This window comes from Pagrus pagrus (genome assembly GCF_965226575.1).
Source record: "Pagrus pagrus genome assembly, chromosome: 11".
In the NCBI taxonomy this organism is placed as follows: domain Eukaryota; kingdom Metazoa; phylum Chordata; class Actinopteri; order Spariformes; family Sparidae; genus Pagrus; species Pagrus pagrus.
In genome coordinates this window covers 6,711,823-6,737,875 of record NC_140195.1, presented here as the reverse complement: position 1 = coordinate 6,737,875, position 26,053 = coordinate 6,711,823, and the positions used below count along the sequence as shown (strand labels likewise).

At 40.0% G+C, this 26,053-nt stretch overlaps 1 protein-coding gene across 2 annotated transcripts; it reads left to right on the top strand.

The window, feature by feature from the left end:
* The first annotated feature begins 1,013 nt into the window (after positions 1 to 1,013).
* On the top strand, positions 1,014 to 25,528 carry spats2 (spermatogenesis associated serine rich 2). Of its 2 annotated transcripts, XR_014623569.1 has the most exons (14): positions 1,014 to 1,121; positions 4,526 to 4,833; positions 5,893 to 5,972; positions 7,332 to 7,440; positions 7,962 to 8,011; positions 8,251 to 8,473; positions 10,624 to 10,803; positions 10,956 to 11,091; positions 16,006 to 16,064; positions 18,718 to 18,827; positions 19,081 to 19,183; positions 20,969 to 21,117; positions 21,219 to 23,756; positions 24,913 to 25,528. XR_014623569.1 is itself a non-coding variant. In XM_084366822.1 (13 exons), the coding sequence occupies exons 2-13, from the start codon at positions 4,809 to 4,811 to the stop codon at positions 21,477 to 21,479; spliced, it is 1,485 nt and encodes a 494-aa protein (XP_084222948.1). In that variant the 5' UTR covers positions 1,014 to 1,121; positions 4,526 to 4,808; the 3' UTR covers positions 21,480 to 25,528. The 2 variants fall into 2 exon arrangements, 1 of the variants encoding a protein (XP_084222948.1); XM_084366822.1 differs by having other exon boundaries at positions 21,219 to 25,528.
* Positions 25,529 to 26,053: the final 525 nt, after the last annotated feature.

Sequence of the window (26,053 nt, the reverse complement as noted above, 5' to 3'; positions counted from 1 at the left end):
TCTGATTAAATGTTCGTCTTGGTGTCACTCCTGTCACTGTTGGATGCAGGTAGTGGCAGTGATTTGAATGCCTTCACAAAGTGAAAAAGTGAAAAGTACAAGTGGTGGCATTACAGGTGAGATGTGTATGTCACCAGAGCAACCGTTAACTGTAAATGCAATTAGCTAGTTAGCTCAGTTAGCCATGCAGCTAGCAGTCTGCAGCGTCTTTGACCTGGATTCTGGTTCCAGGGAGAGCAAAAACAAAGTGGGTTCAGGTGGGTTGCTGGGCTATTGTCTCTTTGGGTACTAAGTGGTATTATGAGAAAAAATGGGCCAGGGCTAGCCGGTTACCGTGCTAGCTCCTGTAGATATCTCTGTTACATACTGTTTTTAACAAAAAATTCCTACACATTGCACCTTTAAAGGTGACATCATTGAAGCAAGCCTAGGAGGAGCCACAGAGGAAGGATCCCTCTCCCACGATGGACAGACATGCACTAGATGTCCCAGTACATGTCTGATACAAGTAAACTATATAAGATATATGTGATGTGAGTTTGGATCCAGGAGGATGACTGAGCAGGCCGAGGCAACGCCAAGTAGTGCCTGAGCCAAATGGACTCCACTCCACCGTGGTGACCTGGAAGAGGTCAGAAACACAAGATAATTAGCACAATAAAAAAAAAATGTAACTCATACAGTGTTAGTAATATATTAAAGGAAGGAAACAGGTGATGAGAGTATGATCAAGGAAAAATGTGGATGTATGTAGGTTAAGCAGGTAAACATTTAAAGTCTTAGTGGTAATAAATATTGAATCGTGTGTATGAATAATGTATATTTAACTGACGATATTATGTGAATGGATAATCAATGATGATGATAATAACATAAACGATAGTATTAATAAGAATACTTAATGTAAGGTGTAGGCTCTTTTATTGATCAGTCAGGCTGGAGAGTCTTGCTTGAAACGTGTTAAAAGGGGCGTTCTCCGACTCCAACCTGGCAACCCCGAAGGAGTCTGGTCTAGGAAAATATTGCCCACAGCAGACTACTTGGCATTAAAGACGGCTGGCGGTGGGAGCTGCGGTAAACCGTTTCCAGAATCTACTCTTCAGCTTTCTTGCCGACATAAGGTACGTATTTAATTTCGTGTGCATGCTAACAGAGCGAGCTAATCAAGCTAACGCTTCTGTTAGCAGCGCGGCGGTTTAAAAAAACGTTAGTTGAGATGCTAAAGGATGGCTAGCTTTACAACGGAGCACTGAATAATAAAAGCCCAGGCAAGTCTGCTAGCTGCGCGTTAGCTAAGGCTGCATTCAAAGGTCCATCCTCGAAGAAGGCGTTGATACCCAGAGCTGCATTAAGTCCTTTCCAGCGTTGTTCGGCGTAATTCAACGCTAATGGCAGATGATTGAGGTCAACATCGCAGAGCCCGTGCAAAGCTAAAACCACGTACCGTGAGGTGATGTTAGCAAGCTAACGTTAACCTAACCGCCGGATTTTCAGCCAAATCATGTGAAATGAAAAACTGAACGGGGAGAGACCCTATTGTGCAAGTTAAAAAATCCGTCTGGAAGTGGGCAGAAAATGCAAAGAGTGGACACGCAAACATTTTTAAGACAGTCGTGTTGCATAAACATTGCATTCACACCGCCCGACAGACAGACAAACAGACAGACAGCCGGACAGGGGGTAGTTAGCTAACATTAACACGAAGTTGGCTATTTGATGGTCAGTTCGTCGTGAAGCTCTTGACGCCGAAGCGAAGGTTTTTTCATTTCATCCCGACGCTGTAGGAAGCCCGTTCATATGTTGGATGTGTTTTTGCAACTATATTGCAGTGAAATACTGATAAAGACTCCTGTAGAAAGACCTGCAAATAACCCATCTAAGATGCGGCAAGAGATAACGAGGGTCTAAGCTAGCTTCAATTACTCCCGTTAATTGACATTTAGTCGTCTCGCCTGGATTAAGCAGTGCTCCGTTTGAACTGTGAAGACTTTGAACGCAGACGTAACTGCTTTGTCACTGTTTCTGTGTCCTGGAGAAGAAATGAACTGGCAGTGGTGGTGATGAGAAGCGTCTCTAAGTATAACTACATTAGGCTTGTTTGTGAATAACGTGTTTGCGGGTTGTAGCTGTGACAGCCTTCTCGGCTTCCGTTTTTTTTTTTTATTATGTCACACACGTCCGCCTTTATTTACATTTCTCAACTTCTTCAATTCAAGCACAACTTTTTTTTTTTTCTTCAGTCACCAACTCCATTTGAGTGCTGAGTTTGCATTTCTTCTGAATTGCATCACTCAAGTGCACCTGGTCCAGCTCTCTTGAGGATACGAGCACCATCCCTCTTGATAAACATAATGCATCCTAGTGCCTGCTTGCGTATGTGCCTGCTGCAGTGTCACTTGTTGATTGTGCGTATTTGTGTCTGACGTCTGTAAAGGTGTGGTGGAGCCAGGACTGTGGCATGCCAAGTCCTAATCAGCAGGGTGTGTGTTTGTACACTTTTTTTTTTTTTTTTTAGGTTTCTCTTTCTGGTGAACCGGGTCAGAAAGAGAAACCTAAAAAGGAAGGAAGGGAGGACAGCTGGCCCCTTAAAGCTGAGTCCAGATTGCTGAAGATCTGGTTGGGACTAGAAGGGGACATAATTAAAGTAGCTCAGATTTGGCTGTGGTCTGTAAAAGAGCTTGAGGTATCAGTTTTATTGATTGATTCGTGCAGCAGTGTAATTGAGTCATTTCCACATGAACCAACTCCACCAGTTTGTTTTTGCTTTTTATGTGTTGTTGTATAAACTTGTTTCTCTGCTTGTATACCCATTAATGGCAGGATTAGTTTGAGAACAGTGGATGAATAAGAAACGCCTCGAAAGATGTGCCTATTTTTGTGACGCAATTAGGCCTTAAATATTTGCCATGCCTTTTTGTTTTATTAATGCGACTGTGAGTCAGCTTCTCGTTTGCTTATTTGCAGTTTCGTTTACAGTAATAAAAGAGACGAGAAAATTAAAAGCACATTGCAAGGTAGGGCGGCACAATTAATCAAATTATTATTATTATTATTATTATTAGTAAATTATTGGATGATATTGGCCTATCGCAGGTTATTTGCGCATATGTTGTCTGATATAAACTTTTTTTTATAGAGATTGTAATATAGAAAAAAGATGCGATTTATAGTAATTGAATTCCCAAAGTTTACTCTTTCAGTGCACTGATGTTATTTTGGACAATAAAGTTCATTGTTAAACTAGCACTGGGCAAAATATAAGATATATATATATATCATAATTATGAGATTATATATTGTCTTCGATTTTGGATATCATTAACTCGTTTTTTTTAACTCCCAAATAATGGTATCAGCATCAGCCCCAAAAGTCACAAATCAGTTGGGCTCTAATCCAAATCGCAAGAAGCTGCAGGGTTTTTTTGATAAAAGGTCAAATGTGTGACAAAACAGGATTATAACGATGCCACAGATGTCCTGGCCTACAAATCTTGTTCTCCAAATGTAAGAAATCACATTGTTTCGTACAAACCGCAACAAATGTAAAATTGTAACGCAAAATCAGTTCCACTAATGATTTTGCAGTCATACTGTCCGTCAAAATTATCGCATGATATGTTTGTTTTTTAAAAAATACATTGTACAGCCCTATTGTGAGATGAAACCCTGTCCAAAGTCATATGAAAACATTTTTACAGGTTATAGTGTAGAAAAAGATGCTTGGGGTAGGAGTGAAGTTCACGGTTTCAGTGCACTGATGTCATTAATAATATTGTCTGATATATCCATATCTAAAATTTTTATATCTATATTTTGGCCCACATCTCCTTTTTATACTGGCATCGACTCCAGAAATCAGTTGGACTCTTGTTCCGAGGCACAAAGTCAAAAATCTTAATTTCCATGACAGTGATGACATCAGCCATTTGTGCCGCCGCTTAAAAGTTTGGCTGCAGGGAAAATCCAAAATATTTGAGATAGTTCTCAGTCATGCCTATTGAAAACATCTGTTAGTATGTCAAATTCTGGGATTTATAGTCATCATCAGGCCGTTCATAACCCAGACTGTGAAGGCATGCTGAATAATTTGTGTAACTTTCATAACATTATCACCCACTGCTCCTGCAGAGTGCAGAGAAAAATGAAATACCCTTCAAAGATGCACTTCTCTACAGTCCTGCTGATTTTTTTCCCCCCTCCAAACTTAATGCAGTGTTGCTGCCAAAGACAATATTAACTGCAGATTTCTTGAGAATGCTCTGCCAGACAGACTGAAACTTATTGAAATCTGTTTTTTATTCATATTTTATAGCCAGAGGAAATTGATGTCATTTGATTTGTATTCATATTTTCAGATCTTACAGAACTTGAGATTTAGTATCTGTGCATTTGTGCTTCATACAGTATGGTTACAGTATGGTTACAGTTACCTACAATGTACTTTTTTTTTTTGGTCTCATGTCATGGTGCATAACTATTTCCAATCAACATCTGTTTTTTTTTCTCCTCCCTTTTCCTCCCACAGTTTTGGATCAACTTTGGTGGAGAGAAACAAGAAGAAAACCTGAATCTTTGCCTAAATGGTTTAGGCCTGATCTGAACCTTCCAACACTTCTGCCAGTTGTGAGCCTCACAGGAATCTCTCTAAAAAGAGAGAAGTCTATAGAAACTGTCTAGAAAAACCCAAAGTGAAAGTCACCACACTTGGGCTCCTCGTTTAATCACCGGTTAAAGCAAATTTAAAGAGTTCTCACGGTCTTGAGGAAGTATACGACCCAAGTGTTTCTCGGAAACGTCTGTGTGACAACATGGCAAAGAAAAACAGCCATAAGGGTAAGTATCTGCTTTATTAACTCTTTTATAGAAATTGAACTCTACATGTCATTGCGTATATTTAGTGCACAAACATACACTCATACACAATTCGTCATTTGTGTTTTAATGGCTCAGCATTTAGAATCGTAAATATCAAATGTGTGCATGATTGTTTTCACATGCCTTTGCACATCCTTAATCTGCGAGTGCAGTGTAACAGATGGTATTACTTTAACAGAGAATTTGAATAGTTATAAAGAGAAATGCTGTGGACGTTTACAGTGACATTAACCTACTTTCGTCCACGAGGAAAACAACTTTTACAAGGGCCCCGTCTTTCTGTCTTGTCTTTAAATGGCCATAGATTAACTTTGGACTTTACCTGACTCCTCATACTCAGCTTCTGTTTATCAGTTTTGAAAAGAAGTGTCCTCAGACCTTTTTGTTGAAAATTGTTTGTTATTCTAACACAGCCACTTCTTCCTTTTATGGACCGGTTTTATTGTGCATCTGATGACAGAAACCCTGAAGGTGTTTCAAGAATTTGGAAACGTCTTTTCAGAGGCCTTCGTTTGCTTTTAGTCCTTTAAATCAGATGCAGATTCCAGACTGTTGAGACAGATGTGATGAGTTTTTGTGCCTGCTGCTTGTGATAGAAAACTGAAGTGGCTGTGCTGAAATGCCCAAATAACACGTCCTTCCAGCTCCACTTCACAATGTGCGGTGATGTTGGCGTCGACTTTTTCTCACTGTGTGGTTTTAAATTCACACGATGCTTTCAGTACTCAAATCTATCTTCAAACTATTTGATACGTTGAAAATGTGTCGGCACACATATAAACATTATTAAAGTGTCAGCGTTTTTACTGGAGAAGAAAGTGCATGCCTTCACAAGCAAAAACCCGCCATTGTAATGTGATTGGGATTCATAAACGTAGCCGACTACTCTTTCCTGGAAATCTCTGTGAAGATGTCTGGTGGCTGATTTGTTTTGCAAATCATGTCCTACAGAGGTTTGCAAATATGATTCAAGGCCTGAACAAACAAAGGAGTTTGGTGTTTGTTATATTTTTCCAGATACATCTGGGGTGGTGTTTGACACTCGCTCAAAAATGGTCATGTCCCAGGGAGGAACAGCTGAGCGGATGAAAGAGAAGGTAAGACACACACACACACTGAACATGACTGGCACAATATAGCTAATGGTCCAGTTTTACACATAAAATCTTAAAATGTATGTAATATCAAACATTCAAATTCAAGTGCCTTTACTGGAATTGGGGTTGGGTGATGTCCACCAGATTGGCATATGACAATAAGCCGTATCAGTGACAGTAAAATTCTGACTTTGAGGTTGTGCGTGACCAGCGACAGGAGTTGGATCAACTCTCACATCCCTGCCTGGCGTGTTGGGATTAAAAGTGTCTTTGTTACTTCACCACATGTCCGTAACTTTTTCTGTTTTACTATAGCTGCGATAGCATGCTGCTCGAGGGCGAAACACTTACTCATAGAACTGGAGTTACATTCAGTAACTACTGTTTTGCTCTCTAATGCAGACCCTTAAACAAAGCCCCCCGACTTGTCCGTCAGTTTTTACAAGAACCAACACAAACGTCTTCATCTGCTCACACCATCCGAGGAAGTGGATTAACTTTATTTTTGATAGAAATGTCCTAATAACAACTGGAAACTCTTATAGGCTATGTGTGCGCAAATCATTTTACTTCGAACTGCTTTCCCAGCAAGGGCCACCGACGTAAAAAGCAGGATGTACTTTCGAAGTCAAACTCTGAGAAATTGTGTGAATGTCGAGCGTCGTTTGAAGCTGATTTAAATAATGAGAATAGATTTGGGAACTGGTTTTTGTTTTTCACGCTGCTCTTTGTGGAACTTGATACTAAAGTGCAAGTTCCCTCTGCTCCATGATCACTGCCAGTACGTCTGTTGCTGCTGTATTTAAATGTACTTGATAGACAAGCGTCATGGTACACCGTTGTACATACTTCCATAAATATTGTTGAGTTTTCTACAAATCAATGCTGTTGAAATGCCTAATCCTAGAATGAATACCATTACATGTACTGATAAACTTGCATTATGGAGCCTGCTACTCTTCCCAAAACACACATAGGCCTCATTTTTATGAACATCTGTTTATTTTGGAGCCAGTAGTCATATGTTTTTGAATCTTTTTTCATTATTAAGATATGTTCCCTTACACTGACAATAGATTGTAAAGAGGAAGAATCATGTTTGAATGAAGTAGCCTTTTTATGTCAAAATTGGGAACATTTGCATTGGAGCTTTTGCACACTTCTTTCTCTGTTTGCAGTTAAACACACTCTTAAAATATTATTTTTTCCACGTTTGTACTATTCATACACACTGCACTACGTTCCTGTCCTTAGGGTGAATGTTATTTAAATGTTAAACGCCTTCATTGTATATTTATTTTAATCCCCATGAGTTGATTTTAAAACCTGTTCCTCTCGTACTCTGCTTTTATTTTACAGATCAGCGCTGTCAGGGCAGTCGTCCCCAACAAAAGTAACAATGAGATTGTGCTGGTGTTGCAGCATTTTGAGAACTGCGTAGACAAGGCTGTTCAAGCTTTCTTAGAAGGTATGAAGACGTCAGTGTTGACCCCAAGAACAAGAAATTCTTGGCATAAATAAACATATAGTTGCTGTAGTTGCATAACACCGTAAAACTTGAAGTATTGCATATTTTAGTACAGTTATGCCTTGAAGACAATGGTAATCGCACCACATGAAGAAAAGACTTAAGATAACCTGTATAATGTATGCTGGTATATTGTGATCTGCTCAGTATACTTTGATGTTTAGTTCGAGCTGTTCACTTGGCATGCTGCCCACTGTTTGTGCTAAACGTGACCTTGACAACAACATATTTCTCCATGCACACACGCCATGCTTTCAGAAGTCTGAGGGTTATTTGCATTCCTTCAGTTTCACAAGTTTAATTATAGCACAAAGAGGTTGTCCTCGGACGTCACACAGCTTTGTTCCTTTTTTAGCAAACGGCACCTCAGGGCATTCATGTATTCGGATGGGTATTACAAGGTTCAAGCTTGTCATGCCACGCTTTGTACCTTCGTCATCATTGTTTGCTTTGAACCTCAGGTAGCGCAGTTGAGATCCTGAAGGAGTGGAATGTCACCGGCAAAAAGAAGGTGAGAACCAGAAAGCCTACATCTTTAATCTCTCTCTGTTAAGTAAGCATAATTATGTCGGCCCTACGTTTGAGATGCTTAAAACTAATTTCTGTACTTCATAAAATAACTGTTTAGATAAATAAATGTTTCTGTCCCTGTGTGTGTGCTGAATTAATCCATCTCAGTCCATTGATTAGAATAGAGATATCAATGTCAAACTGATTGACATTATCTCTGTTTCATTCCTCCATGTGTAGCCCAAGAAGAAAAAGAAGCCCAAGCCTCAGCCTGAGGCTTCAGCAGAGCCTGCTCCACCTGAGGCCACATCGCCTGAGGAGGGCAAGGATGAGATGAACGGCTTTCATGCCAACGGATCAGTAATGGATGGAGAGTCACTGGATTCCCTGAGTGAACAGTTAGACTCTGCCTCCCTGGATGCAGCCGAGCTGGACTCTGAACCCGCTACATCCGAAACCACCGGTAATCACAGCTTTGATAATTATGAAGGAAAAGAAGGAAGGTCGGTTATTTTTATGAAGTTGTCATGCCTGGGGGAGGATTACCTGCTGTAATCAACATAGATTTTATGGATATGTAAACATCTGCTCTGATCACCATTTAAAGAAAAGCCACTCCAGGACGTTTGAATATTGGGCTGTGATTTTTCTTGGTGTCCAGGGGAATATCCTTTGTCGTACCCGACAGTTTAAAGGCTTGGGCACACATCATGCATAATCAGACGATCCATTTAGGGATTCAAGATTAAACCATGCAAAGGTTCTGCTGAGAGTTCAACTTTAGTGAATTTGTGCTGGTGACCAATAGCAAGTTGTCCTGACTATGCTAACCTTTTAGGGGACATGGAGCTGGAGAGTTCAGAATAGAGGAAGTTGTTGGAGTTTTGTTTTTTTTAGCTGTGATGCACTGTTCACCTTTATTTAACCTCCTTTGTCAGACAAAAACTGTTTCACAAATGGTTTGCAGACAGTGATGAGAAAAGGGTCAATGTAAATGATGCAAGTTTTGAATAAAATGTTAACTTATTGTCCTATTAGCTAAAAAGCTAAGAAATGTGCTAGATGACCATTAGCAAAGTTGTTACAGGGTCCTTTTCACACTTGGCAGCCATTTAGGCAACACCCCTGGGCAGTAATTTCAGGCTAACAAGACCAGGCTTGAATCTAAATGAATGGAAAGACAGAAACTTCACATTCAGTGGTCACTGGGACATAAAAACTGCATGAATAGAATCAGCGGTTAAAATTGATCTTAAAAAAAAAAAAAATGCTTAAAAAGTTAGGTGACTTTGCACCAAAATAAAGCTTAAATACCTTTCCCCTCAGATTATACTTTTACTAAGCATGTGCACGGTTTCACAACACCAGCTTCTTTAACGGCTCAATACAAAGTGCTGCGACGTGATGCCGCCAGCTCATCACATCAGAGCTCTTGAACAAACTTTAATGTAATGTTTAATGTCTAATCTTTGAATAACCTGATATCCTTCAAGTCCATTCTCATTCAAAGTCCGTCTGCACCCACACGTAATCTGTGGAAGCTCTTTTTAATCTCAACTGTGTGCTGGCATCAGTGCAACAACACGATTGGCTGATATGTTTCCTGGTTCGGCTGTGAAAAAGCAGACAATTGGCTTTTGGGGGGAAGGGGCGGGATATGTGACATACAACAGACATCTATGGCACAATGGACTTTTTTTATTTAGAGTGGTTTAACTTCTATCTTAAAACTGTCTTCTTGTTAGCTCGGAGAGCTTAATTTTCCCCTTTTTTAAATGATTTTTTATTGTATATAATGGAATCGTAGATGATAGCCAGTAAAGAGAAGAGTAAAGAGAAAGTAGAAGCACTGGAAGAGGAAGTAAAGGTTAGTGTTTTCACTTCTAGCCCTGCAATTTTCCATTGTCGCCAAGTTTGTGGCTCCACCAATTAAGACACTTTTCACAAGTTCACTTTTGAATGAGCGAATGTCACTTTGTGGTGTGACGGCCACTTCACATCACCTTCTGTTTAATACTTCCTTGTCCATCCCAGTAACTTTCACATCCCTATCGAGGTCATGGAGCATTTTAACTGCATGTCAAACTTCTCCTTCTGTCTGAAAGCAGCATTAGTAATATTTTCCTGTTGTTTTATAAAGTTATACTTTTTTTAAATGACATATATTTAATGAAAATCAATAATTGTAATACAAATTGATTCCATTGTCATACTTTTTGATCAGGCTAGATAGATTGTCCAGTAATATTATTGGACAGGTACTAATACCTTGTGTATTCTCTTTATGAAGATCGGATACTGCATTTAAGACTGCAGGGGAAGTGACTTGACTTTGGACCCGACCTAAACTAAGGACTTGACTTGCCCAAGAAAAAAATGACATGGAACTTGCTTGAGACTTGGATCAAATCAGATCAGATTTAACAAGGTATCATATCACATCCCAGTATCATCTTTGTTAAAGGTGTCAGAGTTTTTGATTACGTTTTTTTTTTTTTTTAATTAAAAAAAAACCCCAGAAAACAGAAACTACACAAACACTCTGCTGTTTGGGAAAAGTCAGCTTGGAAACCACTTACTTTACTTGCTGTAAAGTAATCTGTCTTCTCACAGGTGCAGAAGCAGAAAGTCAAGGTAGCGCTCCAAGTCCCGCCTTACAGCACGGAGGAAGAAATCAGCAAGGTCCCAGAGGCAACAAGAACCGACCCAGGCCAGGCTCAAATTCACATCCACCCGCTTCCTCATTTGCACCCTTAATGGATGAGCAAGGTTCGTCAGGAGTCAAGAAGATAGGTTAGTCACCGTACCCTCTGAATGATCTTGTCCTGCATGTAGTTTATACAGTGGTTGATAAAGCACTATGAGTTGGTACAGATAAAACCCAATTTGGGACAAAATGTTTTAAAGCACTTGAGCCTTAGTCATGTGTAATGTCTCCTCCTCAGCTTCCAACATTGACCGCTCCGTGAAGGACCTACAGAGATGCACCGCCTCACTGACTCGCTACAGGATGGTGGTCAAGGAGGAGATGGACTCCTCAATCAAGAGGATGAAGCAGACGTTTGCCGAGCTCCAGAGCTGGTGTGTACATTTATTTTAAAGTCTGTGTCTGGTCACAGTCGCTACAGTTGAATCTTGAAGTGCTTTGAGTTGGAAAGTAAGGTATAACACAACAGCCTGCACGGGTGTTTCCACTGCCGCAGTTTTCCCGGGGGATAAAGATCCTCTTGAGGAACTCGGCCTAAATTTAGTTCCTGTATGATAGCTCCAGGGGTGGTACTTTGTTTGCAGGGCTAACAGTCAATGTTTAGTCAGATACCACAGACGCTATGACCAGTACCAATATTAGGACGAGGGACAGACATGTCAGTCATTCATTATATTCAGCTCAAACATCAGGGTCCAGCATCATCCAGTAGATACAGTGGAAACAGAAAACTACAACATGAACTTTTAGTTCCTGAGTTTGTTCCTCCAGGTCCAAAGTTCTGGAACTATTTGGTCCAAAAGGACTATTTGTGTTCCCTTTTAATATTCTTCAGTTCATGGTGCATGTTTACTGAGGCAGTGTGGGCGTTATTACATTTTTATAGGTTTTGCTTTACCATCAGTGGGTCAAAGGGCATTTTTCTTATCTTTGATGACACAGGGACAGAGGTTTTGCATAATAGGAAACTGACCTGTTACATATGTTGAACCTCTGGTCATTTTTACAGCGCTTGTTTATAGACTAACTACATCTAATGGAGTGTTATAATACAAAACAAAAGGGATACTGTAATCATTATGTAAATATTATTATTAATAGAGATGCACCAATCGTCTGGACAGAGACCAGAATCAGACATTTTTAGGCATGATCAGCCATGACCAGTGACCAGCAGATCCTGCCCGCCCCCAAACAGGACCATCAGCCAGAACTGAAAGAGAAAAACAAAATATTTAATGTTATCCACCTAGTTTACATGCACTCGTTTCATTTCAGAGTCTTCGTGCAAAAAGAAACCTTCTGTTTTTACCTTTCACAATAAGAGTCCCAGATACCGGTACACACTGCGTAAATGCTGGGGAACTCACAAACAGGCAACTGGATAAAATGGCTTACAACATGTTAGATAACGTGGATATACTGCCATTAATTTCAGTTGGATTTTATTTGTACAACAAACCTCTCCATTAATGGAATCGACCAAGAAAAATACTCTTAACGCAGGACAGTGCAAGTGACAGGGTTTGTCCTCTTTAGCTTGTTTTGTGATTAGCTTACAGACTTAATAGATGCTACTAGCATATGCCAGAGAAAATCCAGGTTCACCTCTGTGTAGCAGTAATAATTAGGGCTGTGATAAGTCAGCAGGAGATGACTATTGATGGTTCTTAGGAGAATTTGGTACCTGCGGAGGAGGAGATAAGCAGCTCCCTAGGTGTTTTAGAGAGTCAAATATTTGACTCCTCTAAAACCATAACTTAATGCATCTGCCTCTGAAAAGCACAAGCTTAAAGAAAAAAAAATCAGTATGCATTCCTCAAATATTTTAAATTCACTATACAAGTATACAAGTCGAGGGATCCTTCATTATTCTCTCTGGAAAGCTGAATCATGATACTGTGGTTTCCTGTCGAAATCCAAAGCTAAATGGGAGCCAGTCGGAGCGGCACTCTTGTGTCTTGCGCTGTCACTGTCTCTTTCTCTCTTCTGAGTTTCCTCCGTCAGCGTTCTCTTCAGTCTCTTCATCTCTGTCATGAAGAGCACGGTTCCAGCTAGCAGAGCTAATTTTCCTAGCTACGGTATGCAGCAGTTACAGGTTCAGGAAACTCAGTAAATCACAGAGAGTTGAGGCAGAGCAGCTGGAGGACATTAGAGGGGAAACCCGAAAATATTTTCTCCACAAAATATGATCCAGTTTCACCAACACCACTGATAGCTGGTGCTGTAAAGCATTACGCACTTTGTTGCTTCATTGAGAGGGAAGGCTCATAGTGCAGAAACAAGCATTAGAGAGGTTGAGTGGTTGAGACAGAGACACCACTCACCACATTACAAGACACTGTATCATCAAAATGATTATGAGGCAGTTGTTTTATAGTAAATAGTTACATAATGTTGTGTTAAAGCCTTGATCTTCATGGGTGTAGCGTTATTTATGCTAGAGGTAGTCAGCCAGCTGTCAAACATAAGAGTATATACTATATATATTCTTTTCAAAGGCTTTTTAATGCTGCACTGGAGGCAGAGAGAGATCATGACTGTAAAGAGCTCCGCACACTTCAACTAGGTCGAATAATGTGTCATCCAACCGTCTAAAGGCAGAAGTGTTTCCAAGCCTCCAAGAACAACGCTGTGGGCTGTGAGGTAATTTTGGAGTTCTTGTAGTAGAATCCTGTTACACAGACTTTCCCATAAACAGTCATTACAAAATGGAGCAGTTTTTCTATTTTTCTCAGTCTAATACCTTGAAATTCCTCTTTATGTTTTCAGTATTTGATGCATTAGGTCCAATAAAATAGCTCAAAAAGCTGCATCAGTAAATTATTTCTTGCCAGTCATGTGTGTAGGCAGTTGGCTCCTCCAGAGTTAGCCTGTGATGCGCCTGCTCTCAGCTGGCTTGGAAAAAGTGCACAATCAAGTGCACATCCACTCCACGAAGACATTCATGGTGCTGACCTCGTTTGAACACACAAGAAAGGACGGAAGTGGTTGTGTAAAGAAACACAGAAGAGAGCCCGAGGCAGAAGCTTGCATACTATTACACCTGCTAGCATACTAGGAGGACAATCCACCTGGCACTTCAGGTGTCAAAGCTTTTGTGTGTCAAATTTAGGGGCATTTATCGGAAGAAATGGAATATGATATTCCCCATGATGTTTCTATTCCTGTATACTCTTCTGAAAATAAGACTGGTATTGTTTTTTGTTAGCAAGTTAACACCTGTCTGCTCTAGTTGCAGCTACCAAACTTCTCCTTCTTTCTCACTCAACCATACACACATTACGCACTGCCCTCTTCTTAAAGGAGCCACGCTACTCTTTTAACATACCAAACTAATGGCTCACATTTTGGGAGACACTGCCACAGCCTCCCGCGGCTTATAATTGTCTTCTCAGTGCACCAATTAAAACTGCTGTAATCGTTGTCGTCGTTTTAGCCATTTTCCTGTCGGTTTTGCAGTTAGCAACCCCCTCCTCCCTCTCCACATCAGCACATGAACACACAGCAGTAATCCCCAGACAAGCGGCAAACAGGACGATGCTTCCCTCTGCACGTTCACAAACAGACAGGACAGCCTCATTATAGAGTGGGCAGGGATACTAGAAAATATTTTTTTTCTTTTACTGCATGAGCAGGGAGAGGAGAGCCATGGGTTACAAAACTCTAACAGCTACACTTTATGATAAAAATATATCGCTTACCAGCAGCTTTAAGCTTGGAGGGTAGTGCATGACTTATTGATTCCACTCTAGTCATACGTCATTGTTACATTGTAGCACAAAATGTAATTATTTGGCAAAAAATAGTTGGTGCACCGTGTGGCTTATAAGCAATGTGAGAAAATGACTCAGAAATATCATAAAAATGCCAAAATACAAGGTAATTTAATCGTCATTAAACAACACAGGGTTGTATAACAAAATAAAAGTTGGTAAACTTTTTCTTGCTACACAAACACTGTGCATCAACTTTGACTGTTTGTGAGCACCAAGCATCGATTTGTTAGCCCACCTCTCCTCGTCCAGCTGTAGTCCTTCGCTCTGTCGGCTAAGAACACGGTCTGCCCGTCGAGTGCAACAGCTTGAACTGAGATGTTGTGGTGGAAATGGGTCTCTGTGGGCACAACAGTGTCTGATTACAGGTTGTTTTGCCAGCCTATGTCCCATTTTGTCCATTTCCTTGTCCTGTGACCAGACATTAGCCAGGAGCAGCCTTAAACCAAGCTGGATTAGCGTGACTCTTAATTCCAACTCTCTTCCTGTCTGTAGTGGTTCAGCCGGTCAGGTTGGATGGTCCAAAGGGCTGCTACGGTTTCAAAGTCTGCTGCTCTTTGTCGAAAACGCTGGCTTTCTTCTCCAGTGATGATGACAGTATTTCTCCCATAAGTAGTAGTTTCAGAAAAAAAAAACTAAAAAATCACTGTGCAGCATAATTTAGAGGATCTACCGGGCGCTGCATCTTTATGTGTCACCTTTGCCACAGCACATCCAAAAAAAACACTGGAGTGGGAGTTAAAGTATAAAATGCTCCGTCAAAATGTAGTAATGCTCAATAATTTATCAGTTATAGGTCCGGATAGAAGGGCGCCTGGATCTTGACCCGGATAGCTGTCCGCCTATTAGTGATCCCAAGTAGGATGACGAAGGTTGGCAGGTTAACAAGGGGGATGCATTTTAGTCATTTTGCCAACAAGGGGTGCGCCCCCCGCCTCAAATCTCCTGCTGCGTGTTTCATAGTTGAAACCAAATGAGAACCCATTCCTGGAAACATTGCTCCATCATTGTTCTAGTGGTGAGAAAACCCACAGGGGTTTACAGAAATATTTTACCCATCACTTGCAGTATGAAATCTAGTTCCTCATTAATGGAACCGTTTTTCTTTGCATGATTTAAATGATGGTTCATGGCTATTCAGATTTTTCTGTCTTAGTAGGTGCTGAGATATCAAACAATAGTACAGTCAAGGTTGTGATTTATGATGTCATAATGGTAGACATGCTGATCTGTGGCATGAGACATAACTGCAGTATGTCGCTGCTGCTTATATCACACAGTATTGAACTTTCTCTCATGTATTAGTGTTTAAATGTTGACCTAAATGTGTTGCACTTGCTGTTTTGCATTGTCATTCACTGATGCTACTGTTTCTGAGTGTGCAGCTGTCTTTTTTTATTGGAATAGCTTCGTAATCTCAGTGCAAAGTCAGCGTTCACAATATGCCCTCTTATCTCGAAGTGAGTGGAGAAAAATGACCTCTCTCTCTCTTTCTCTCTCTGTGTTTTTTAGTTTAATGGACAGAGAAGTGACTCTACTGGGAGAAATGGACAAAGTTAAAGCAGAATCCAGTAAGTATTTTAAACTATGTCGACCTGCAGGTCATGTGCCACCTGAGCTGCTGTTGGTATTTCTCACATAATGTGATCACCTGACTCGGGAAGTGATTTAGGTCAGATTCTCAGAACTTCTGAGAGGAAGTGAAAAGAAATGGTTGTAGAACAGCAAGTTCCAGTTTCTTCAAAACTGCAGAGATGCCCTCGGGGTCCTGATATACCTGGAGCATACCAACCACTGTGTGTATGTAACATGACAGAGCAAGACTGCATATTTGTACAAGTAGGCCATTCTCTCTTCTTCTGTCCTCTCAGTGTTGAGTGTTGTGTGTTCCAGGCCTGGAAAAAGTGAATAGTGTCAGGTGTCAAGGGAGACTCAATGCTGTCTTTGTGCAGAGTGTGTGGGGAATTGAGAGGAAAGCGAAGAAACTCTAGTATTTTCTTCGACATTACAAAAGCCAGGTTTCCTCAAAATTTACCTTCTACTAATCTGCTTCCTGTACTTGTGTTAACTTTATGGTTTCCCTCATGAGCTTTTGCTCTCCTGCAGGAAAAGAGATAGCTGAAAAACAGCTCTGAGCGTAGGTGAACAAATGGGAAAGGAGGATGTTTTTGGCATTGTTTAGTACAGTCCAGGATATAATGATCGTTATCTGTGGTGCTGTAGGTACCAGGTACCAGTACTGTAGCTAGTACTAATATTTAAGCAGTGTTTATTTTGGCAGCTACCTTAGATTTAGTCTTTATCTCAGTCTTTGGATAAAAATGCTTATTAGTTTTAGTCACATTTTAGCCAACTAGTTGACAAAAACAAAAGATTAAGTCCAGTTACAGTAGATGAAAAGTCATTATATTTTAGTCAAAATGTTTTCTCTCTTAAACTTATTCAGTAAGGCCAATAAGCCTCTGCATAATCAGCAGCTCCATGTTTTCAGATATCTTTTTAAACATGCCAGGCAGCTTGATTAGACTGTTGTGTAGGTTACAAATACTACCATTAAAGTCACACTAGCGCTGAAACAATTAGTTGATTAATATGCCTTCCAAATAAATTGCTGCCCAATCTTAGAAACAGTTTGACAAGATGGTAATTGCTATGCCTGCCATGTTCAGGGCCTTTATGGTGAGGGCAAGTAAGTAAAAACAGATCGAGCGTAATAAGAAGTTGCTTGTCCAAAAAATAAATAGATTTGCACTGTTGCAGCAGCAACACATGATGCTCACTTAGACACACGGGTCTGAAAAGCCAACATGGTTTTTTTCCCATACATATTACTCCAACAATAGGACAGTATAAGCATTTCACTTGTCCCAACAGAAAGTTGACTGCAACGACTAATTGATCAAATAAATGAGCTTTCTGTTGATAAACTAATCGGTTAGCCAGCAAATAATTTCAGTCTTAATGTAGTGCAGTAGCACTATTCTCAAACTATGGAGCTCCCTCTAGCGGTAGGCGGAGGAATCCAAGAAATATTTTGTGAAAATGAAATGAGGTCATATTATGTGTTCTGCCTTTCCTTTATTGTGTGATGTAGCATTTTTGTGCATGGTTACTTGCTCGGCGTGACCCGCCCTACTCTGCCTCCGATTGGCCACATCCTGCCCGTTAAGTAATGCGCATGTGCAACTCTCACCAAAGACTGAACAGAGGCGAGATGTCTCACTCTGTAGCTAAAACGGAGCATTCAAGACACATTGTGAAAAGGGATGCTGCAGCAATGCACCATATGAGAAAAATTATGTGTTTTTTGAAAATTAATGTCTGTAAACCTATTCTACTAGGATCCCCAAATAAAAGTATGAACCTGAAAATTTGCATAATATAACCTCCTTAATTTAAAAGCAATAATCCTATCAAAATAATACAGGATGAAATGTTTAAACTAAAATGTAATTTGAAAATAAGTTTTGTTTTTTCTGTAATGTCTGTAATTAAAGTCTGCTACATAAGCAGGTTCATGCACGTTGCACACACATCCATTATTAAGCTAAACGAAACTGTGATGGCAGGATAGTGCGCAGAGGTAAATGAAGGGTTCAAACTGTGTTTTGAGTAAACATGTAACACCTTTCTTGACTTAACTGAATAGATGCTGTGTGTATTTTAAAGGCTAAAGAAGTGTGTCAAGTGTGTTATGACGCCAGTGTCAGTAACTTGTGTGCCTTCACACTGGCACATACTCAGTATCACGATTTGATCTTTAACCCTTGTTTATCTTTAGATGCTGAGTCAGCTGAACTTTGTACGTGTTGTTTAAAGTACACAGCTGAGTTCTCACAAGAAAATGAAACTTACTGCGACTGCAGGGAATATTTAGACAGAACCGAGTTGTTGACAGAAAAATATATAGTAACTTAGTCACTTTTCAAACATACTACTAAATTTTGTCTGATTACAGCATCTCAGGCAAGAGCATTTGCTGATTTTCTTCTGTGTGATGGGAAACTGAAAATCTTTAGGTTTTGGACATTTTCTCAACCAAACATTTAGTCGATTAATTGGTAATGAAAATAATCATTAGTTGCATCCCACAATGAGTTGTGCCTTAATTGGACATAATCAGTCAGCACTTGTTGAACACTCTGAATCAGGGACACCGTGCACAAAAACAATCGTAGGGTCTCTTGTTGGTTGTCTGTTAATCATCACATTATTTGTGTTTAGTGTTGATTTTGGATGCCCGGCAGAAAAGAGCAGAGGAGCTCAGACGGCTGACGGACCAGTCAGCATCCATGTCTGAAGAGCAGTTGACTGAACTGCGTGCAGACATCAAGGTACTTTAACAAAACTGCTGCTTCAGTTTGGTCTCTTCCATCTCTTTGTTTCAAAATGTGACTAAATGCACAGCTGATCATTGAGCCACAACTGAAAGTTAAATAAAAAGCTCATTTGTAGTGAGTGGTTGTCTTTTCCAAGGTGACTACATGAAGGAAAACAACAAATTAAATTATATCTACCTGCTGCACTTTGGAGCAAGCTGGTGGTTAATAATAATAATTGATTGGTTGTCTCTTTTCTTTTCCGCAGCACTTTGTTAGTGAACGTAAATACGACGAGGATCTTGGGAAAGCTGTAAGATTTACATTTGATCTTGAACCGCTGAAGACGAGCATCACAGGGTTTGGATCAGGTACAGTATCCTGTTCATCTGGTTTTATCTTTCTTTGTATTTATGTTTAAGTGAATATTTCTCTCTGTGCTTATCTTGATAATCCTGAATGAAGGTAAACCCTCAGCCATTTTGAAAATACAAACATTTCAGCTTGTTTCAGTTTCTTGAAAATTGAAATAGAAACAAGTCCAGTTGCCTACGACACAGCACTTAGAATAACTATGACCTGGACGACTGAGAACCTTCATCAACGAGCATTTCAGCTGGTCATTGTCTTTATAATGCCCACCGTTACAGCAGACTGGAAGCACACTTGGCTAATAAGCTAATTATTATGTTTTGTCTTCCAAAATGTGTGCTATTTTAAACGACTTGGAGAGGAAATGGACAAAACTAAAAATACAAAAAGACTCTTAGAGGCCCAGATGCCACCAAACTATTTTGATGAGTGTATAAATCACGTTAAAAATAACCTAATTATGTTATTTCCTGTGTAACTTAAAAGAAGAAATTCAGCTATTTATACATATTCAATATGCACATTTGTGCAGACATCCAATGTTCATATGTTGGCACCTGAAAAGTCATTAAAAACAAGTTTAAGCACAACATTAAATATTGTTCACAGAATTATCTCTTCTCAGCAGCGTTCAGGTTCTCAGGTTGTACATTAACAAATAGAAATGAGTCTTAAAGTAACATGTTTCCATTATGTGGTTTCAGAGAAAGTCATGTTATCAATGCTGCTGTGAGGGAAGACAAAAATATACAGAATTCATTTAACTGGATTCAACTCATAAGAAAGGATTATAAATTTATCGGGTTAAATTTGGTGAGGTAAACGGACTGTGACTACAAATATGTCTGATGAAAAGAGGCAGTTCAGTCAGATGCTTCTCAGACTGAGGAAAGCAAATTTCAAAGGGAAAAAAAATGGACTGGAGCACTTGGATTGATATGGAGCCTTTTTAAAGGTGCAAACAGAATTTGAAGTTTGCTTACCTCGATCTGAGAAGTGTCCTCTTTAATACCCTGCAACAAATATCTCGGTTCACTGCATCTCAAACTGCCATCGAGCTTTTATTAGACACAACTCGCACATTCGGTTTCAGGGTGTATGATGTACATTTTTAGACATTTCAGATGGTGTGAAGAACGCCTCATGAAGTAAAAAAAAAAAAATAATGATAATAAAAAAAATAAATGTGCTTTGGTTATATGGTTGGCACTTCTCGGTATCAAAGAAGAGGAAGAGGAAACGGAGTGTGTGAGTTTGAAAAACCTGCATTCATTTCGCTAACTAGCCACTTTATTCTACATCATTTTCTGCTGTCCTCTTATGGTGAGTTTTATTAACATAGTTACTGTTTTTACACCAACATTAGTGTGTAAATGCAGGTTTTTTTTCAACGTGAGCAAATAATTGCCAATTTACTTCTTTCCCATTACCATTAGATGAGTTTGCAGGAAGCAGTACAAGGCAGCAGATAATTTACCACATCATCAGACTACATCCAGAAGACATGATTCTGAATCGGATGCATTGTTTTTAGAGATGATAACGGAAGTGGCTAAGGAGTGAGACATCTTGCTTCATTCTCGCCTCTGTTGACAGAGTGCCTGTGCACTGAAGACAAAAGCCAGATGTTCGAGGGTGATGTGTCTGGTGTGAAAGTAGCAGCATCAGAAATTCTGAATGTTGATGCAAGCTGACTCAGAACCCCCTTATTTAGAAATCCTGCTTCATGAGTAAGGCTCCAGGTTGTACTGTTAGTGATTCACCTTGTTGTTTTTCTTTTACAGTTTACCACCCGCGTACAGGCTACTCAAACAGGTCCCGTTGCAGCTCCACGTCCTCTTCTGTCGCCAGCCCAGGCCTCCTGGAAACTCCTCCTCCTCCCACCCAGACCCAAAGCCCCCCCATCGAAAACCGCCCTCCACCAACCAAACAGGTCAGCTGGAAATCGTTGAGACCTTAAAAACCTCCTCACACCTTACTTGGGCAGTGTGAATCATTTTTAGCCGCTTACTGACTTTTGATTTTCCCTCTCAGATTTTCCAAGGCAACAGGCGTACTTTCCAGGGACAAGGGTATCACTCGGGTGGTCAGCGGTATAACGGCGGCTCCTACCATGACAGGAACGCCAATCGTGCTAACCACCGCTACCCGAGCGACGGCGGCTCTTCTGGGCCTACTTCACATCACTCTAGCAACTCAAGAGGTCCCTCCCGTTCCTCCACGTCCTCCTACAACCAAGACCGACCCTCTCATAACGGGCTGCCCCAAAGGCCTCCGAGGACGCACTGCCCTTGACATTGGAAACCCCCGCGCTCAATCAATCCCATCTACTAACCGTTGCACTCCCCTCCCCCCCATACCTTCCACACTCTCCCTCCTACTAACTCCTCTCAATGAAGAATAGAAATACCAGTTTACATATTTCCGTCAGTTGAGCTGTAGTGCCACCTCTCTACATCTATCCATTCATCCCTCGAACTTGAAAAGCTCTCACTGTTCTGTAATCGCTCTTCCTTTTTAATTTCTCTCATCCTGATTGCGGTAACAGCTCCTATCTTTAGGCCCCCTTTGAGAGATCTCATTGCTATGCTATTGTCAGTCTCTGTTTTTAATGCCAGAGACTGACAGGATTACCTGCAACAATTTGTGCAGTATTGAAGTTAAATTCTTAGTACTATTTCTATTCTTGCTGTGGCTTATGTCAGCTCTCTGATTTGCACCTCAGATCTTTCTTTTTTTTTTTTTCTTCTTCTTGTCTCCCAAAACCATTTCAATGCCTTCACCGTGGAAAAGAAGTAGTTCTAGTATTAACAGGGAATTTTGTCATAAGGAGAGAAGACATGCAATCAACACTACAGACTATCGTTAATATTTGCAAAGTTTAAAAAAAAAAAAAAAAGACATATCAAACTGTAATCCAGAGCTTTTCGTATGGCTGCTACAAACAGTAGGAAACGTGTTAACGCTAGGACTTCGATGTTTTTTGAGAGTAGGTTGCTCTCTGATAGGAATAGTTCGACATTTGAGAAATGGCTACCTCCCCTTCTTGCGTTAGATGAGAGGATCGATACAACTCTCGTGTTTGTGAGCGAAATATGAAGCTAGCTGGTTATCTTAGCTTTGCATAAAGGCAAGTGGAAACTGTTTTGTTGCCAGTCCCAAGTTAACGTAATCTGCCAACAAGCAAAACTCCACACATTCACAGAAGTCCTAAACGGTCAGGTGTGAATTTCTGTTATCCTGTGATCGCGAGTTAAATTGTATTTGTTTTCCTGACATCACAAATTAAATATGGAATAAAAAAAACACCCATTTTTTCCCCTAAATAGAGGTAATTTATCCTGAGAAAACAATTTCATAAGATTTATAAGAGTAGAAGAAGCAGGGTTCTGTGTGGCTGTTTTTGGGAGGTCCAACACAAACCATATCAACTTTTTACTGAATTTTTCACTACACTTGTCAAGATGCCCTGTATGATTGCTGTCATGGCACTATTGATCTAATACACATTAGGTTATAAGGAACAAGCTTTTGTTTTCTAGTGATAATGGATTAATTTATCTCTTTAGCTCATAACAGCGCTCGTTTTCTCGAGAAACTTACATAAATAACTCTTGATCTCGAAAAAAACAACACTTTAAATTAAATTTAACTCGCTATCACAGGAAAGTGGAGGAAGTCGTATGTTCAACCCATGACCTTTAAGGGATTTTCAACTAATTGTCACTCTGTCTTGTTTATTTTGTACAAAAAAATGAAATGAAATAAAAAAACGTGGGGTAATGATCCAAGCAGAGCAAAGCTGGTTGTTTCCAGTGTTTTTGCGAAGCTAAGTTAATTAGCTGCTAGCTGTTGCTTCGTTATTACCGTACAGACATGAGAGTGATTCCCAACTTCTCATCTAACACTGCAAGAATGTGAATTAGCTAATTTTCCAGAAATGTGGAACAATTTCTTTAAACATTGCCTGAGGCAGTGATGTATCGCCCTCCCACTGGCCAACAGGGTCATCGTGTGTGCCGTCTTTCTTGCTCGCTGTCCATTCTTTTATAACAGAGAGGGCTCATTACCTTTTGTAGAATAATGTTAAATGAAATGTTCACGCTCAAAACAAACTGTCCACATGCTGTTTTATAGTCAGTTCTTGACTTCCATTCTGAAGGATTTTCTTCCACGTGCACCGTTTCTTCTTCTTCTTCGTTATTTGTTGTTATATGCACATGAATGGCATATTAATGACGTGCTTGCCTTTTAGTCACAGAGAGACTTCACATTTGCCTTTCTAGAGACATGGATGTCTGCGTCATGACGGCTTTCTAATCAGACGGTACTTGTAGAGCAGACGTGCGATTTCTAAATATATGTGTGAGAAAAAGATGCAAGATCTCTTCTTCCCCTTTTTATATATACTCACTTGATCCCATCTTTGAACGTATAACTGATGAATGCGTTGGAGGGTTGTATTGATTTCAAAGATTTTTTTCTTTTTCTACAGCTGCCAAGTAGACGCTTCAAGGCTGTTGTTGGGGTTAAGTCTCCTCGTCGTGTCGGGAGTTTGTGAACAAAAAGCTGGTGAATACCTCATTGCTGATCTTTAGACGCGGCCTGTTTTCAAGGCGTTTTCCTGCAGTGGGGTTTTTTTTTTAGGGACTGGGACCCCTGGTGATTCCTCATCTCTTATCTTCTTGTAGTTATGTACATACAGTTTGTCGAGCTGCAAGGCTGTAGTTAAAAACTGGTTGTTACATTATTGCTGCATTTCTTCACTCATGTGTTGTCTTCCCTCAAGACTTTAGGAAAAGGAATTTAAAATAATGTTTTCTCCCCTCTCTTTTTGTTTCATTGTGAGTTTTCTGATCACAGGGAGATATATTTGAGATTAAAGTCTTTACTCCAGTTATTATATTAGTGAATATTGTGGAGAAAAGAACGGTAGTTTGTTTGCAGTCTTTGGTTAATATGTCCTGTTCCGACATATAATCATGTTAACTTTTGACTTAAAGCCGTAGTTTGACATTTTGAGAAATACGCTCATTCCCAAACGTTGAAAACACTTATGATGAAGCATAAATCTCACCATTGTGTCGACCCACAGTGATGTCACACTTTATTTTGGCATTACGACTTGAAACTAGCAACTGAGACCATAAACTCATTAGAAAGCGGTTTAGTTAGTTAGTAAATCATGTGAGAAGTAGGTACATTTTCTCATAAGCTTACATGAAATCGGACTTCTTTTGAAAACAGTGGAGTTGCCCTCTGCAGGCCATAAGAAATGGAGGATTAAGGCACACTTTTCAGACCTGGAAGCTCCATCCATTTTTCTGTTGCTTGTCAAAGTTTGGTTTCCAGTAGTGGAGTCGGCTTGTTGTCGCCCCCTTGTGGCTGTTTTGGGCAAAAGAAACTATATTGAACTCACGATGGCCAAAGATGAACACAACGGTGAGATTTGTGCTTTATCGGCAGAGCTGGGAAAGCTGCTTTCCGCCTGTTTCCAGTCTTTAGGCTGAGCTGAGCTAACCGGCTGCTCAAAGTAGCATCGTAATCAATCTTCTGATTCATGCTAACTCTTGGTGAGAGAGTCGTGTATTTCCTTAAATGTCAGACTACTCCTTTAAGTGCTTTCAGAGGTGGTGACTTTGTTTTGTCACAAAGATTTTTATTGACTGACATTGTCGGGCGGAAAATATACCAAATTTTACTAAAACAAGTGTTTTTTTTATTCCAGCGTATTTCTTGTGTTCGAGACGCTGGACTCCTTCAATCAAAACTCAAAGGAAGTGAATCTCAACAGAGATTTTATCCGTCTCACTTTAACCACTTTTTTTTTTTGTTTTACGTTCCAAACTGTAGGAATATTTAGGTTATCGCCAAAGAAATAATTTCGTCCTGTTAAAGTTGCTGCCTTTTTCTTTCTTTCTTTTTTATTTCTGCCTGTAAAGAATTCCAAAGGGGATAAATCCAACACGTCACCTTTTCTTCTTCCTCCTCTTCTTCCCTCCACACTTACTTTTCTGATTCCTTCCTGTATATACATATATGTAGCTATATAATTTTGTGCTCACATGGGGCATTTCGTATGTGATATTCATATTAGACATAATGGAGGTTAAACATCTAGTCAATTCATTCTTCCAGTAGACCCGTGTTCTTCTTCTCAAGACAACCTTTCTGAGACAACTGTAAACTCAAGTGCCTTTTCTCGTCTCCCACCGATTCATCGACATCCCCTCCACCAAAATATGGACCAAAGACATCGACCGTCCCCGACACCCCTATCCGCTCTTTCTCCCTCTCACTGAATTGCACACTTTTCATTTACTACGAATAAACAGTTTGCAATACTGATGGTGTATGTTTGGTTTTTTTGGAGTTGTTTTCACACGAGCTGAAGCAGAGGTGACGATGAGGTGTTAAAGTACGCATTTCCTGCTTTTGAGTCCATGTGCCACGAGTCACTTTCAGTTTTAGATATGTCAGTAAATGTATGAAATACTAGGCTTTCCAAAATAGTGTTCTTAAGTCCCTTGCAAATAAATAATAAGTGTGAAATTCAGTAATTGGAAAGTAACATTGGTGGCTTGAATGTAGTAACGATGTGTCAGATTAAAACATGACGCCTGTACATCCAGCAGAGGGCACCAGTACGCTTAGAAAACATTCAAAATAGGATCGTTCAGAGGCGGGGTTGATTCAGGACATCATCAATCAGCAGAAGTGTTCAGATCTCTTTTACCTTAACCTTAAATTGTCCTGTCTTAATAGTGGGTCAATCAAACAATGTTCAAACCACAGAACCTATTTTAAATTGTAGTTCAGATCCCAACGTTTCAGAAGATATCAAATTTATGAAATGACAAATTTAAGAA